Source organism: Sorex fumeus, unplaced genomic scaffold, assembly GCF_029834395.1.
Source record: "Sorex fumeus unplaced genomic scaffold, SorFum_2.1 ptg000055l, whole genome shotgun sequence".
Lineage (NCBI taxonomy): Eukaryota > Metazoa > Chordata > Mammalia > Eulipotyphla > Soricidae > Sorex > Sorex fumeus.
The window spans coordinates 13878835-13896740 of NW_026606112.1; the positions used below are offsets into that span (position 1 = coordinate 13878835).

The following is a 17906-nucleotide window of genomic DNA, read 5'->3' on the forward strand; positions in this document are numbered from 1 at the left end:
TCGCGCGGCCGCATAAGCGGCCGCGCGGTTTTGAGAAAAAGTCCTCGTTCCCGCATACTCGAGCTGTGTTTGTAGAGGCTTCTGGTCACCGGGGTTCCATCTGGGGGAGGCGGGATGCGGCACCTACTCCATCTGGAACTTGCGGGTGAACTTGGCTCTTTTTGGAACCTGTTTTTTCTTTTTTCGTTTCCTCCGGGATCCCGCACCCTCCATGTGTTCTTTCTCTTATGCTTAAGGCTTCAAAGATGGCGCTGGGGGGCGGGCTGTGGGCATGACTTCCGGAATCAGAGGTTACCTGGGAGGTGTAGTCCGGCAGATTTGAGAAAAAGTCCTCGTTCCCGCATACTCGAGCTGTGTTTGTAGAGGCTTCTGGTCACCGGGGTTCCATCTGGGGGAGGCGGGATGCGGCACCTACTCCATCTGGAACTTGCGGGTGAACTTGGCTCTTTTTGGAACCTGTTTTTTCTTTTTTCTTTTCCTCCGGGATCCCGCACCCTCCATGTGTTCTTTCTCTTATGCTTAAGGCTTCAAAGATGGCGCTGGGGGGCGGGCTGTGGGCATGACTTCCGGAATCAGAGGTTACCTGGGAGGTGTAGTCCGGCAGATTTGAGAAAAAGTCCTCGTTCCCGCATACTCGAGCTGTGTTTGTAGAGGCTTCTGGTCACCGGGGTTCCATCTGGGGGAGGCGGGATGCGGCACCTACTCCATCTGGAACTTGCGGGTGAACTTGGCTCTTTTTGGAACCTGTTTTTTCTTTTTTCTTTTCCTCCGGGATCCCGCACCCTCCATGTGTTCTTTCTCTTATGCTTAAGGCTTCAAAGATGGCGCTGGGGGGCGGGCTGTGGGCATGACTTCCGGAATCAGAGGTTACCTGGGAGGTGTAGTCCGGCAGATTTGAGAAAAAGTCCTCGTTCCCGCATACTCGAGCTGTGTTTGTAGAGGCTTCTGGTCACCGGGGTTCCATCTGGGGGAGGCGGGATGCGGCACCTACTCCATCTGGAACTTGCGGGTGAACTTGGCTCTTTTTGGAACCTGTTTTTTCTTTTTTCTTTTCCTCCGGGATCCCGCACCCTCCATGTGTTCTTTCTCTTATCAACATGTATTTATTTTAAAAGCAAAAGAAACTCGAAGCCTTGTAGTGCTAATGAATGGATTGAAAATTAATATTTTTATGTATTTTTAATATATATGCTGAAAGACAATTCAGGTTAATGAAAGCTAAATGATGGCAGATATGTCAAAGTTATAAGAGAGCATGTAGAAATATAAAATCAGAAGCATAGCACATTAATATTAAAGAAAAACTCAAATGTTTAATTATTTAAAGTGAGACACTGAGGTTCTCTCTCAATAGTCTTGGTGTCATTACATTCTTGCACAAATTTAAGTATTATGGTATTTTCAGCTGTACCATATTGAATTATTGCTATTTTGAGAATAACTATGACTGTGAAATATATGCATCACTGAAGAAAAATTTTGCCTGCTTACTAAGCACCAGTGCCAATGGCTTATATAATGGTCCTTATAAATTCTGCTATATTTTAAGCATGTTACTGCCTCTTCACACTTCATGTGTTTTGTGTTGTCTCTGTTAGTCTGTGTTTAATATTTCTGACCATAAGCTTAACAAGTATTTCAATCCTCTTCAAGATAAAAAGCTCCATTTGTGTGTATCAACTCTTTTGTAGAGTTGACAGTGAGTAGGTAGAGATTTTGTTTTACCTCTAATCATGAAGTTCACTGCTCATGGTATCACTCATGCTTTGTTCTTCTCAGCTGCTAAATCTCTCAGATATCTAACCATGGGTATTCAGTATCCACTGTGTTCATGACTATGAGAATTTGTTAATAGAAGAGCTTATCAGCACTAAAAAGTGAACTTCTTTCTGATATTATCTCCATCTAATTAATTCTCCTGTGCTCTGATATGCCCAATGGATTGATTCTGTGCTATGATCTGATTATTCTCCATCATTGTATAACTGAAAGTAAACCTATCATGCACATGTGGTTCACCAAGTTCTCCCGCGTCAAGTTCTCGCCCTCCCTCACGCTGTTTGGCGGGAAGCCCATGGAGGGCTGGATCGAGGTGACGGTCAGTGGGCTGGTCACCGTGTCCCTGCTGAAGCCCAGCGGGCAGGTGCTGACGTCCACCGAGAGCCTGTGCCGGCTGCGGGGCCGCGTGGCCCTGGCCGACATTGCCTTCACGGGCGGCGGCAACATCGTGGTGGCCACGGCGGACGGCAGCAGCGCGTCCCCTGTGCAGTTCTACAAGGTGTGCGTGAGCGTGGTCAGCGAGAAGTGCCGCATCGACACTGAGATCCTGCCCTCGCTCTTCATGCGCTGCACCACGGACCTCAACCGCAAGGACAAGTTTCCCGCCATCACCCACCTCAAGTTCCTAGCCCGGGACATGTCGGAGCAGGTTCTCCTGTGCGCCTCCAGTCAGACGAGCAGCATCGTGGAGTGCTGGTCCCTGCAGAAGGAGGGGCTCCCGGTGAACAACATCTTCCAGCAGATCTCCCCTGTGGTTGGTGAGAAGCAGCCCATGATTCTCAAATGGCGGATCCTGTTGGCCACCAATGACCTGGAACGCGTGTCCACCGTGGCACTGCCCAAGCTGCCAATCTCGCTCACCAACACGGACCTGAAGGTGGCCAACGACACCCAGTTCTTCCCCGGCCTCGGGCTGGCCCTGGCCTTCCACGACGGCAGCGTCCATATCGTGCACTGGCTCTCGCTGCAGTCCATGGCCGTCTTCTACAGCTCGGCCGCCCCGCGCCCCTTGGACGAGCCCACCCTCAAGCGCCCGCGCACCACGGGGCCCGCCGTGCACTTCAAGGCCATGCAGCTCTCCTGGACCTCCCTGGCCCTCGTGGGCATTGACAATCATGGCAAGCTCAGTATGCTGCGAATCTCGCCTTCCATGGGCCACGCACTGGACGTGAGCCTGGAGCTGCGGCACCTGCTCTTCCTGCTGGAGTATTGCATGGTGACGGGCTACAACTGGTGGGACATCCTGTTACACGTGCAGCCTGGCATGGTGCAGAGCCTGGTGGAGCGGCTGCACGAGGAGTACACGCGCCAGAACGCCGCACTGCAGCAGGTCCTGTCCACCCGCATCCTGGCCATGAAGGCCTCCCTGTGCAAGCTGTCACCCTGCACGGTGACGCGCGTGTGCGACTACCACGCCAAGCTCTTCCTCATCGCCATCAGCTCCATGCTCAAGTCGCTGCTGCGCCCGCATTTCCTCAACACGCCCGACAAGAGCCCCGGGGACCGCCTCACCGAGATCTGCTCCAAGATCACGGACGTCGACATCGACAAGGTCATGATCAACCTGAAGACGGAGGAGTTCGTGCTGGACATGAACACGCTGCAGGCGCTGCAGCAGCTGCTGCAGTGGGTGGGCGACATCGTGCTCTACCTGCTGGCCAGCTTGCCCAATCAGGGCTCCCCGCTGCAGCCTGGTCACAGCTTCCTGCGCGATGGCACCTCGCTGGGCATGTTGCGGGAGCTCATGGTTGTCATCCGCATGTGGGGGCTCCTGAAGCCCAGCTGCCTGCCCGTGTACACAGCCACCTCTGACACTCAGGACAGCATGTCCCTGCTCTTCCGCCTGCTCACCAAGCTCTGGATCTGCTGCCGTGACGAGGGCCCCAGCAGCGAGCCCGATGAAGCACTTCTGGATGAGTGTTGCCTGTTGCCTAGCCAGCTGCTCATCCCCAACCTGGACTGGCTGCCCGTCAGCGATGGCCTGGTCAGCCGTCTGCAGCCCAAGCAGCCCCTGCGGCTGCAGTTTGGCCGGGCGCCCGCTCTGCCCCGCGGTGCGGCTGCCCTGCAGCTGGAAGGCCTGGTCAGGGCTCCGGGCCAGCCCAAGATCGACCACCTGCGGCGGCTGCACCTGGGGGCTCACCCCACAGAGGAGTGCAAGGCGTGTACCAGGTGTGGCTGTGTCACCATGCTCCACTCCCCCAACAAGGCGACGGCGGTCAAGCAGTGGGAACAGCGCTGGATCAAGAACTGCCTGTGTGGGGGGCTGTGGCGGCGCCTGCCCCTCAGCTGCCCCTGACCCGGGCGCTGGGCGTGGCTCTGCCCCGATGCGGACCCCCCGGGTCTGTTCGACAGCTCCACTCCCAGCCCCGGACCCAGCGGGGTCTGGTGTCCGCCCCTCTATTTTATTATATTTTGATATTTGGGAATTGGGGAGGGCACACCTGATGTTGCTGGGGGCTGATTCCTGACTCTGTGCTCGGGATCACTGTTGGGGCTCGGGGTCCCACAAGGGGGGCTGTGGACCAAACCCCCGTCAGCCACGTGCGAGGCGAGCTCCCTCCCCACTGTGCGGTCAGTCCCAGCTCCATCCCAGGGCCCAATAAAGACCAGGGTCCCTGGAAAAAAAAACTGACTAAAGTATTCAATATAGATCTAAATTATTCTTCTCTAAGACAGAGCCTGGCAAGATACTTGTGACATATTCAATATGCCAAAAACAGTAACAATAAAAGGTCTCATCAACGGTCAAAATCCAGAGACTAGCAGATGCAGAATCTCCTGCCCCTGCTCCAGGCTGTCTTCATCAGGGACCCTCAGAGGAGGGGGGCTGGTTGAGTCTCCCTCCCCACCCCAAGCAGAGAGCCAGCAGCCGGAAACCTCCAGAGCCCAACCACAGCTATGCTCAAGGCCACGCTCCACATGCTAGAACGAGCCTCACCCATGAAGGAACCAACAGAGGAACCCAGGTATGTGGGACCTATGACTGGGATCTCCACGCCTGCTTGGATCGGGACTGGGCCTCCTCCAACTAGGTCCCCCATTTTCCAGTACGTTGGAAGCCACACTCACAAACTGCCCCTGGCACCATGTAAATCTCATCAATGGCCAAGATCCAGAGACTATAAAATAAAGCCTCCGTCCCTCTCAGAGATCCCGGCAAGCTATCAAGGTTATCCTGCCCATACATCAGAGCCTGGCAAGCTACCTGTATGGTATTCAATATGCCAAAAACAGTAACAATAACGGGTCTCATTCCCATGGCCCTGAAAGAGTCCCCAATACTGCAGCATTGGGAAGGATGAATACAAAAATGACAAGGATGACTGGAGACGTTACTTGCACCCGATTGAGCAAATCGATGAACAACGGGATGACAAGTGATACAACTGAAGTGATGGGGTAATCTCTAAAAAATGCCATCAAAATAGTAACTAATTTAAAATGTATTTTTTATTCCTGGAGCACCTTAGTGTATATTATAGTCTGAGATATACTATCTCTGCATATCATTTTATTCTTGATACCTCATCTTACATGTTTTTTATCGGGGGCCAGAAAGATAGTGCAGCAGGTGGGGTGTGTACCTTGAAGCAACTAACACAGGCTCAATTTCCATATGGGCCACTCAAGCCCTGCCAAGAGTCATCCCTGAGATCAGGACCGGGAGTAAGCCCTGAACCTAGTTAGATGTGGTGCCCAAACAACAACAACAGAATAATGCTTTTCTTATTTGGGGAGGTAGTTTCCAGAAGTACTCAGGAACCCTGGAGTCATCGGCAATGATGCCCAGCCAACCAAGCTAAACGGTTCATAGCTAAGGCCCAGTGGTACTTGGAGCCATCGAGACCACCCTGGCAGTACTTCGGAGTCATCAGAACTCAATCACAAACCACTGGAGGCCTAATAATGCCATGTCTAATAGTTTCATGTCTGAAACTCTAGGCTTTGTGCCTCTGACCTGTGAGTTCTCTTCCTTTTCTGTGACACTTACTTCTGAAGCATTCTTGATTCTATCATATTTTTTTAAGTTTGTCACCATCTAACCTTATGGATATCACCAAGTAATTAACTAATTTATATTGCCAATGACTTAGTAGCTGTGAACTACTGACTAATTGAAAGTAGAGGTAGTTGAAAGCACATGAAATCTAAAATTTGATTTTGAAATATTTTATATAAAATTTTCTAGAAATAATGGCTAGTGCGATGAAATTTAGAGATGGGGCCTTTGTGAGGCAATAAAATCATGATTGGATACATGTCCATAGAAGATATACTGAAAAGTTTGCTTCCTATTGCTGGCTCTTGGTTATCTCAGGACACAAAAAGTCCATTTGCGAGGCCAAATCTTGCACTTCCTAGATTCCTAGTCTTTGGAAGTGAGAAACAAATATATATACATTATTCTAGTCTATAAGAATTTATTACAGTTGACAGAAATTATTAAGGAATGCTCATTAAATATGATCTTATTAGCATTTGACTGTTCTCTGAGTCTGACATATGCCTGTTGTGATTTTCATTTCTATGCTAAGGATCTACTTTTTTTTAAATAACATATTGAAGTGAAGACATTTGAGAAAAGGATGCTAAGTGGGAATAGTTTAAATCCCTTGGAATTGGAGATACAATTTTTTCCTTAGTAATAATCAAGCATAACCTCGATCATTCAGTATTCTGATACAGTTATAATTTTCGAATAATTATTAGCTTATAATGACTTACTTTTAAGACAGTGTTCAATTCCCAGCACCTAAATGTTTTCCTGAGCTTGACTAGGAGGGATCACTAAATGCAGGGTCAGGAGTAAGCTCTGAGCATATATTAAAACAGGAAAAATGCGTATTTATACCCATTTGGTAAATCCAATAAACATTAAATGAGATGATTTTACATTGCAATTCAAGGGAGAATTTCTGCAGAATGCACACACACATAATTGTTTATGGACATATTATATATAAACTGCAGAAGTCAATTTTGAAACATTTACCAGTACCTAATTAAACTATTATTGTTTGATGTGTATTCATAAGACAAATAAGAGGCCCAGAGCTCTCTCTTCCCTCCTGCATTCGGTGGACTCAGTCTACTTCCCACCTGGGACAGTTGATACCAAGGGCAGACAAAGGAGGAAATGAGGGCCAGGCTGGTTGCTATCAATTGCAGTTTGTTCTAATCATTTCTCCATTCTCCTCTGACTCTCCTTCCCCAAATCTCTTTTCCTCTACATTCTTCCCCCTACATTCTTCTCCTATCTCCCTTGCTATTCTCTCCAAGCTCCAACTCATAGTTCTGGTCTCTCTAGTCTCTCACACCCTCCAAAACTTTGGTAATAGCAACCACAACGCAGGTCCTGTAGCACAATCAACATATCAAAGCCCGCCCTGATCTCCTACAGCCAAGAGAACCTCTCAAAATACAAAATACCACCTAGGGGTTTTTATCCTTTCCTTAGTCCAATAACCATTTAAACATTCATCTTAATTCTACTTCTTAATATCAGACATTTTGTATGGACACAGTAAGAGGTGTTTTAAGCTTATAGGATGGCTATCCCGAGGGCATCTCACTATAGATCTCAGACTATAGTGCTCAGGCCAGATTAATCTTCCCTAACCCTAGCCAGGTCCTAATCCAGATTTTAGGATTTTGCATCATGACAGAATTTGTTCATGACATGCTCTTAATTTACAGTTAAGTTTTATGGCACTTTGGCCAGTCCCATTTTTGATGCCAGGATAGCTCACAGCTTACCCTGGGTCCACCCAGTTCCTTTTCCGGACCCTACTTTTGGGCCTCTAGGAAGTTAAGTGCAGCTGAGGCTTAAGTTGAGAAAACAGATGCACAGGAGTGAATATTTTCCGGAGTCAATTAACTTCTCAGGTTACAAAAGCATATCATTAACTATCTTCCTGTGTCTATGCAAAAAGTATATTGTTCTGAATTGAAAATGCAAAGGGCATAAGGAGAAGAGAAAACCAGTATTTACAAGTTAACAAAGTATGACTGATTAGGAGATAAAGGTGATTGACCAGTTGGGAAGCAGAGCACAAAGAAAGAGCTTACCAATAAACACAGAGGAATGGGAGTACCTCTGGAGCACTGTGATGGGTCTAACCCAATTAACCTAAGCTCCTGTGGCAAGGCAGAAAGGAAAAACCAACATTGTGCTACAGTTTGGGCAGAGATTACTCAAATTCTTTAGTCATTCTTATGCAAAGATCAACGGGAGTAATAGAAGGGCAGCTGGGAGGTAGATTGTGCATGCCAGGGTAGTGTGCTTGTTTTTATTCTTTCTGCGATGAAGAAGAATATGATTGACTGGTTCAGCACCTCCATGATTGTGTGAGCAACGTTGAGAGAGAGATAGCCACAAAAAAGATGCCTGTCTTTGAAAACTCTCGAGTTTATTTGGCAACTTGGCTTACCGCAAGCTTCGGGCAACCGCATGCCAACATCCAAGCTCACAAAACAGTGCAGAGAAGCAATAAAGGAAGACTTCAAAGAGAGAAGATCAGCAGTGCTGAGAGATGCAGCAGAAACCAGGAAAAACTTACACCTGTCCTTTGCCAACTACAAGACCAAGATGACTGCCCTCCAAAGTCCTGATGGATCTACCACATCTTCCAGAAGGGCAAAGGAGAAGATTATAATGACTTCTACTTGGATCTCTTCAATATCCACGTCCACCTGCCCACATACCAAATTTCACAGGATGGTTATGTCGTTCCCAATGTTCTCCCTTCCTAAATCCGACACACCATTTCATCAGTAAAGAAGCTAAGAGCATCCAGTCCTGACAAGGTCAACCAGAACACCTGAAGAATCTGTTGTCAGTACTCATCAATGCACTGGCTAGGCTCTTCACACACTACCTGTCTGAATGCAAGGTTTCATCCCAATGGAAAGCCAGCAGGACTGTTCTACTGTACAAGAAGGAAGACATCCACGACATTAGCAACTATCACCCGATCTGCCAATTATCTGTCATCTACAAGCTGTTCACTAGAATCATCCTGAATAGGCTTGGCAAAACACTAGATGAAGGAAAACCATGCGAGCAAGCCAGATTCCAAAAAGGATTCAGCACGATCGAACATATCCACATGATAACCAAGCTCATTGAGGTTTCTCAGGAGTTCGTGATGCCGCTCTGTCTAATGTTCATTGATATAAAGAAGGCCTTTGATTCTGTTGAGAATGAAGCAATCATCAAAGCCCTAGCCAAACAGGGCATTCAAACTCAATACATCAGGATCCTCCATGAGCTGTATTACGGATTCACTACCAGGATCTCACCAGGAAATGATCATCCACGAGAAGAGAAGTTTCTGCAGGGTGATACCATTTCACAGAAACTCTCCAGTGCCACCCTCAAGAATGGAATGGGAAGGAATGGGAGTGAAGATAGATGGTTGGCAACTACACCACCTCCGTTTCGCTGATGGCATTGTTCTAATAACACCAAACATTAACCAGGAAGCACAAATGCTGGCTGCCTTCACCATGAGTGTGGAAAGGTTGGACTACAGCTGAATCTCACGAAGACAATGTTTATCAGAAACGGACTTGTTCCTGACATTCAACTCACTCTCAATAGAACAAACATTTCAAATGCAACAGTTATGTGAACCTATAGGTCAAGAAGTCAACATGACGAATGATGTGGCACCAGAGTTGCACAGGAGGAAGAGAGCAGCTTGGAATGCCTTCAAGAACATCAAAGAAATAGTTAAAGAGGACAAAGAACCTCGGCCCCAGGCACCTCTCTTCGATTCCACTGTTCTTCTTGCATTAACATGTGCCTCAGAGACCTGGGCCCTCCAAAAACTGGATGAGAACACTATTTGGGCCTCCCAAAGAGTAATCTAAAGAGCTATGCTTGGAGTATCACGCTTCACTCAAGTGACAGAAAGAAGCCTGAGTTCCGACCTCCACTGACGATAGAGAATCAGGGACGCTGTCTGGTTTGCCAAGGCGTTGAAAATCAGATGAGCTGATTTGAGCAATTCAATGAACAAAGAGAAGACAGTGCTACACTGCTAACTTGAGTTGCATATTAGTTGTTCAATCTTAAATGCGAAACTAAAAATTACCTTTTTATTTATATATAAATTACTTTCTTATTTATATAAAATGAGCAAATAAAACCTCATTGTTTAACACTTTATACAAATTGATATATTCTTTTTTATGAATATATATATATTCCAAAACAAGAATAAAATGAATAGAACTTCCTCCTTTTATAGATTTCTTAATAGGATTGTCTTAGTAAGAGACTGTTGATTTGTATACATGCATCTGAATTCAGTTATTTCTATTACATTCACAGTCTGAAAAAATTATACTTTTAAGGGAAAAGAAATGAAAAACTGAAAGGAACATCAAAATATAATTATGAAAATTTTTTTGACCTTGCAGATTGCTTGCATTCATCTCAGAAACCTCTAGGACTCAGGCCAGGTGACAAATATTCCTTTCTCTCCACATTGAAAGACTGCCCTTGGTCCATTTCATTTACATAATAATCATATTATAAAATAAGGGCATGCAAGCTTTTCTGCACCTTCTCTTGACTTCATATTGTCTTTAGGGAACAATTTTTATTCAGTAAAAGTATTTGAAAATCTACGTTTCTCTCAAATTTGGTAACAAGAATAACTTAAAAAATGTCCATCTTGAACAAGCCTCCAAACTTGCTGGCACAAGGAGTTCTATTCAAAACTTTGAGTTAAAAATAAAATTAGCGTTAATAAAAAAAAGCTTAGTTAGCAAAAGAATTCCAGCTCTGGTTATCTAACTACAAGCCAGTAAAAGAAGTAGATTAAGAGGACAGAAAATGTAGGATTGCAAAATTATGCTTTAAGTAATCTTTAGAGAGCAGAGAAAACAGTTCAGAAGATAAATGCAGCCTGATGCAGCTTGTGACTTTAAACTCCGAGACCCGGCTTGGGGTCACTGTAAACTACCCCTCACCCCACAGGGCAACTCAATACCTAATGTTGAATAAAACTATCAATAGGTAAATGAAAAACAGCCATGATAGCTATTCTTGACTAAATTAAGCATTCAAAACAAGTTTTAAACTAATTTTTAAACTAAACAGATTCATGCTTAATATTGAACACATTTGAAAAAAGGTGATTGAGAAATGCATTGCAGTTCATACTTGGTAGTCAAAATAACTTAGGTAGAATAAGAAAAGCATGGTGTAACTATACACAAAGAAAACCTTTCAATTAATAGTTTTTCAAAACATTACCAATATTTTTTAAAATAAATTTTTAATTGCTCTGGAAATCATAAAATTACTACCAAAACTATAGAAGGAAATGCCACAAAAAAAGAAACAAACCAAACCAGGGTATGATGTGCTGCAAAAAATATTTTCCTGGGATAAAACAGAACAATGACTAAATCAACAGCCTCAGTCTTTGGCCTTTGAAAGTAAAGAAGATTTTTACTTAGCTATGTTATTGACATGCAAATTACATTAGTCTTAATAATCGTTATGGACTAGAGCAATAGACAACTAGGCAAGGCATTTACTTTACATGCAGTTGACACAATTTGACCCAAGGGATCCCTCTTCACTGCCATAGATGAACTTTGAGTACAGAACCAGAAATAAATCCTGAGCATTTGTGGGTGTGCCCTCAAACCCCCACACACACACCACAAAGGAGTAGCTATTATATTCCAGTTGAAACTAAAAATTTCATAACCTAATCTTTATGAAATCACTTGACAAGTGATCACTTGACATACTGTTACTCATCCAGTAGCTCGAGTGGGCACCAGTAACGTCTCCATTTGCCTCTGTCATATGCTAGTGTAGCCCAATGGCATTGCTCTCTTCAGGAACACGAAGAACCTCAAAACATTCATTCAGGGTCTTGAAGAAGAAGTCTGACCATCTCATAGGTGGGCGGCCATGCGTTCTTTTGACATCCTGTGGAATCCAGTTGGTAACTACTCTAGTCCAGCGGTTGTTTTCAAATCGCATTATGTGTCCAGCCCATCTAATTATTGACACCTTGGCAAATGAGGCAGCATGCCTGATTCTCAATCATCAAGGGAGGTCAGAACGAACATCTCCCAATGCAGCAGTTATGTGTACCTAGAGAACTCTTTATGAAATATAATTAAAAATATATTTGATGCTTTATATCATCAAACAAATATGTATTGATCCAGGGAGAGAGCTTAATGTCAGGGACTGATTATCTGAATGTGTGAGGCCCTAAATTCAATCCTCAGCATCACTAGGTAGGTCCTGGCTGCTCTCACACCACTGGGGCTAAGCAACGCTATATCCCCAGATCCCAAAATTGAACTTTCAGACCCTGTGACTGAATATTGCTGGGAAAGGTCTCAAGAGCCCCTGAGCATTGATTGAGAAGCCTCCAAATGTAACAAGCATGTATAGAGTTATAAAATATCAGTAAGGTATAAAAAAAATCCACATATCGTTTAATATGATTTTGTCAATACTTTTACATTTCAGGAGTTTTAGATTACCCCTTTTATCAGAATTAACTTAAATTTAATAATCATCTTCATTTTCTTACATTTTGCCAAAAATAACCATATAGTCTATAAAAGTTATGCTTCTAACTCTATGTTGATGGCTCTAATTTTAATAATTCTGTAATTATTTTTCTTAAAATATTTATAAATTATTGTTTAATTGATAGATAACTTTTACTACTTTATTTCAAATAATGGGTAGTAATCAATTGTACAAATATGTTGATTTTATTGAAGTATTAATAGATCGTTGTGTTATTTTGAATTTTTTTATCAGGACTACTACTATCTAGCATTCTTATATGCATGCAAAACCATTTCTGAATTTTATAACTAGGAGCCTGATGTGTGACTTTGAGAATGCATGTCTTCAGCTTCATTAGCACTTTTCAGCTGCTGGTAGACTGACTGCTACTGTTCTACAGAAATTTCTTGCTGGTCTGCAGAAAAGGTATTTTCTCCTTACAGAGTGTTTTCAAACCATTAGCTAGAAGCAGGGCTAGTCTGCAGGTATGAAAAGTTGAAAACCAGTGCACTATATAAAGTTATCTCTTTCCCAAAGTGCTTGAGCTGAGTTTTTTCTCCCTGAATTAAGGGAGAGGACAAGAGAGGGAGGGGGAGAGAGGGGTGTAGAGAGACGGGGAAGAGGAAGAGTGGAGAGAGAAAGAAAGAGAGAGGAGAGAGACAGAGAGAGATAGAGACAGTGACAGAGACATCAAGGTTCCTGATTCCACACTTGCCAATAGTTTTATTCAGATCAGAATCATATTTTTATTAATTTATCAATGTTAAAGCAGTACTGTGCTGATTTTATAATGCATATTTCTGTAATTAGCACTGAATGCAACATCTTTCCATGAATAAAGTGATCAATTAAATATTTATGTAGATAAAGATTTTCTGCTTAAATTGAACACTATCATTTCTATTGAATGTTAGTCAATATTTATTATGTCATTTTATCTTGCAAGTTATACTAATATTTTAATCTGTATTATTTAAGCAACTTGGTTCACAATAGCTTTAAAGTTTATTTGGAATACAAAGTTAACACTCAACCACCATCGCCAGAATCTCTCCATATTTTTTTTAAATTTTTTTATTGAATCACCATGAGGCGCAGTTACAGACTTAAATGTTTTTGTGCTTACGTTTCAGTCATACAATGATCTCGTACCCATACCTACACCAGTCTGCATTATCTACCACCAATGTTCCCAGTATCCCTCCTACCCCACCCCCATTGCCCCCATCTCTGTGGCAGGCCTATTACCTTTTACTCTCTCTCCTTTTGGGTGTTTGCAATACAGGTATTAAATGGCCATCATGTTCTGTCTATAGTCCATTTTCAGCAAGCATCTCCCATCCCGAGCGAGCCCTCCAAGCATCCTTTACTTGGTGTTACCTTCTCTATCTCAGCTGCCTTTCCCCCCAGCATGTGAGGCCGACTTCCATTCCATGGAGCAATCTTCCTGGTCCTTATCTCTAATGTCCTTGGGTGTTAGTCTCCCATTATGTTACTTTATATTCCACAAAGGATTGCAATCCTTCTATGTCTGTACCTCCCTTTCTGACTCATTTCATTTAGCATGATACTCTCCATGTTGATCCACTTATATGCAAATTTCATGAATTTGTCTTTTCTAACAGCTTCATAGTATTCCATTGTGTAGAGGTACCAAGTTTTCTTTAAACAGTAATCTGTTCTCAGGTACTTGGATTTTTCCAGATTCTGGCTATTGTAAACAGTGCTGCAATAAACATGCAAGTACAGATATAATTTCTACTGTACTTTTTTGCATCTCTGGTATATATTCCCAGAAGTGGTATTGCAGAGTCAAATAGGAGATCAATTTCTAATATTTTGAGAAACATCCATATTGTTTTCCAAAAGGGCTGAATCAGTCAGCATTCCCACCAGTCATGAAGAAGAGTCTCCATTTCCCCACATCTGCACTAACACCAGTTGCTTTTGTTCTTTTGGATGTGTGCCAGCCTCAGTGGTGTGAGATGATATATCATTGTTGTTTTGATCTGCATCTCCCTGATGATTAGTGATGAAGAGTATATATTTATGTGCTTTTTGGCCACTCAGATTGCTTCTTTGAGAAAGTTTCTGTTCATTTCATTGCCCTATTTTCTGATGGGATTGGATGTTTTCTACTTGTAGAGTTCAGCCAGTGCCTTGTACAAAGTGGTAATAATTAGAACATCACGGTATTGAAACAAAGGCAGATTACACAGACCAATGGAACAGGGTTGAATATTCTTACATGCACACTCAAATATATGATCACCTAATGTTTGATAATGGAGCAAGAAATGTGAAAGTGAACAAGGAAAGCCTCTTTAACATTTTGTGCTGGGAAAACTGGACAGGTACAAGCAAAAAAATGGGCCGGGGGAGCTCAGACCTCTACCTAACACCATGCACAAAATTCAGATCAAAGTGGATTAATGACCTCAACATCAAACTCGAATCCATAAGGTACATTAAAAAAAGGTCAGCAAAACCCTCCAAACATTGAAGCTGAAAGTATTTTCAAAGATGAAATGCCACTGACTAAGCAAGTGGAAACAGAGATAAAACAATGGGACTGTCTTAAACTAAGAAGCTTCTGTACATCAAAAGAAACAGTGACCATAATACAAAGACAGTCTAAAGAAAGGGAAAGGATATTCACCCAATACACATCTGATAAGAGGTTAACATCTCTCTGCCATTGTACCTAGATCACTTCTAGTGAAACTCATTTACACCATCCCAAGCACTCCACTTGGCAGTCTCAGATCTGTCATCAAGGGGTTGTCTCTGTCCATGTCATTACTTTGGCTCTTTATATACCAAATATAAGTGAGGACTGCATTTGACATTGTTATTATCTTCTCGAGAAATTGAGAAGTTCTACATGGAGCTAGAGAAGTTCTATAAAGAAGACCACACCTTCTACAAGATCATTGTGGGTGATTTTAATGCCAAGATAGGACCGAGAAGATCAGCTGAAGAACTTCACATCGGGACCCATGACCTAGAATGGAACGAACAGGGTGAGAGACTGTCTGAGTTCATCATGTCGACCAAGACCATCCATGGTAACTCACAGTTCCAGAAGGCAGAATCTAAACGTTGAACATGGGAGTCTCCCAGTGGACGATTCCACAACAAAATAGACCACATCATATTCAATTGACGGTTTTGCCTGACCGATGTCACTGTTGTCCCCAAATTTTGAACGGGATTGGACCACCGTCTCCTTCGTGCAAAATTCTACCTCACAGAGCGGGGAGAAAGGGCTGCAAAGTTCAAAAAGAGAACTCCCAGAACGACCACCAACTGGGAACTCTTTGGTACTATTGCGGCAACATGGGAAAATGCCGTTGTTGACAACATTGACGAGGAATACAATCAACTGGTTCAGCACCTCCATGAATGTGGAGGAACGCCAAGAAGGAGATAGCCGCAAAAAATCGCCTATCTTCAAAAACTCTTGAGCTAATTCGCCAGCATGGTTTGGCACATGCCTCAGGCAACCGCAAGCTAAAGTCCGAGTTTGCAAAGCAGTGCAGAGATGCGATCAAGGAAGAACTCAAAGAGAGAAGAGCAGAAGTACTGGTATATGCGGCAGAAGCCGGGAAAAGTATTCGTAACGCCCGTCTGTCCTTCGCCAACTACAAGACCAAGATGACTGCCCTCCGACGTCCTGATGGATCCATCACATTCTCCAGAATGGCAGTGGAGAAGTTTATTCATAACTTCTACTCAAATCTCTTTGATAGATGTCCACTTGCCGACATACCAAATTCCACAGGATGGATATGTCGTTCCCAACGTTCTCCCTTCCGAAATCCAACACGCCATTTCGTCGGTAAAGAAACAAACAGCACTCAGCCCAGACAAGGTCAGACCTGAACACCTGAAGAACCTGCCATCAGTACTCATCAATACACTGGCTCAGCTCTTCACTCGCTACCTGTCTGAATGCAAGGTTCCGTCCCAATGGAAAACCAGCAGGACCGTACTACTGTTCAAGAAGGGAGACATCCATGACATTGGCAATTATCGCCCGATCTACCTATTGTTTGTCATCTACAAGTTGTTCACTCGAGTCATCCTAAATAGGATTGGCAGAACACTAGACGAAGGACAACCATGCGAGCAAGCAGTGTTCCACAAAGGATTCAGCACCATCGACCATATCCACATGATAAGCAAGCTCATTGAGGTTTCTCAGGTGTTCAAGACGCCTCTCTGTTTAACGTTCATTGATTTAAAGAAGGCCTTTGATTCTGTTGAGACGGAAGCGGTCATTGAAGCCCTAGTCAATCAGGGCATTCAAGCCCAATACATCAGGATCCTCCGTGAGCTGTATTGCGGATTCACTACCAGGATCTCACCATTCTACAAAGAAGTGATCGTTGATATCAAGAGAGGGGTGCGGCAGGGTGATACCATTTCACCGAAACTCTTCAGTGCCACCCTCGAGAACATCATGTGACGACTGGAATGGGAAGGAATGGGAGTGAAGATAGATGGTTGGCAACTACACCACCTCTGCTTTGCTGCTGATATTGTTTTAATAACACCAAACATTAGCCAAGCGGCACAAATGCTGTCCGACTTTGACTGTGAGTGTGGAAAGGTAGGACTACAGCTGAATCTTACGTAGACAATGTTTATGAGAAACAGCCTCGTTCCTGACGCCCCATTTGCTCTCAGCGGAATGACCATCTCTGAATGAAACAGCTATGTGTACCTAGGTCGAGAAGTCAACATGACAAATGACCTGGCACCCGAGCTGCACAGGAGGAAGAGAGCGGCTTGGAATGCCTTCAAGAACATCGAAGAAATAGCTAAGAGGACGAAGAACCTCCGGCTCCGGGCACATCTCTTTGATTCCACTGTTCTTCCTGCATTAACATATGCCTCATAGACCTGGGCCCTACGTAAACAAGATGAGAACGCTATTCAGGTGTCCCAAAGAAGAATAGAAAGACCTATGCTTGGAATATCACGTTTCACTCAAATGAGAGAAAGAATCCGGAGTTCTGACATCCATCGATGATCAAGAATCAGGGACGCTGTCTCATTTGCCAAGGTATCGAAAATCAGATGGGCTGGTCACGTAATGAGATTTAAAAACGACCGCTGGACTAGAGCTGTTACCGACTGGATTCCACGGGATGTCAAAAGACTGCGTGGCCGCCCACCTACCATATGGTCAGACTTCTTCGTCAAGATCATGAACGATCGGTTTGAGGCTCTTCATGTTCCCAGAGCGAACAGATGCCATTGGGCTACACTAGCACATGACAGGGACAAATGAAGACGTTACTGGTGCCCGCTCGAGCAAATCTACAACTAACGGGAAGTTAAGTGATTAAGTGATTATCTGAAAATTATTTTGTTTAAAATGACACAATATAGTTTGATCCAAATTGTAGCAAATGACAGTATATTTTTTCTTACATTTAGCAGCCATACACTGTATTTATAAGTCATAATTCTAAAAATTGAATTTTTTATGCATCTTTGACACTAGGAATCAAAGTCAGCATCTCACTCTCATATGTAGCCAACTGCCCTACTGCTG

At 43.8% G+C, this 17906-nt stretch overlaps 1 protein-coding gene across 1 annotated transcript; it reads left to right on the forward strand.

Annotated features, from left to right (window-relative positions):
• Positions 1 to 2002: 2002 nt before the first annotated feature.
• Positions 2003 to 4095, forward strand: LOC130033979 (mediator of RNA polymerase II transcription subunit 16-like). The gene has a single exon (XM_056125575.1). The coding sequence runs from the start codon at positions 2003 to 2005 to the stop codon at positions 4073 to 4075; it is 2073 nt and encodes a 690-aa protein (XP_055981550.1). The 3' UTR covers positions 4076 to 4095.
• Positions 4096 to 17906: the final 13811 nt, after the last annotated feature.

Coding starts and splice junctions, on each gene's coding strand:
- LOC130033979 (XM_056125575.1), top strand. CDS start 2,003: ATGCACATGTGGTTCACCAAGTTCTCCCGCGTCAAGTTCTCGCCCTCC.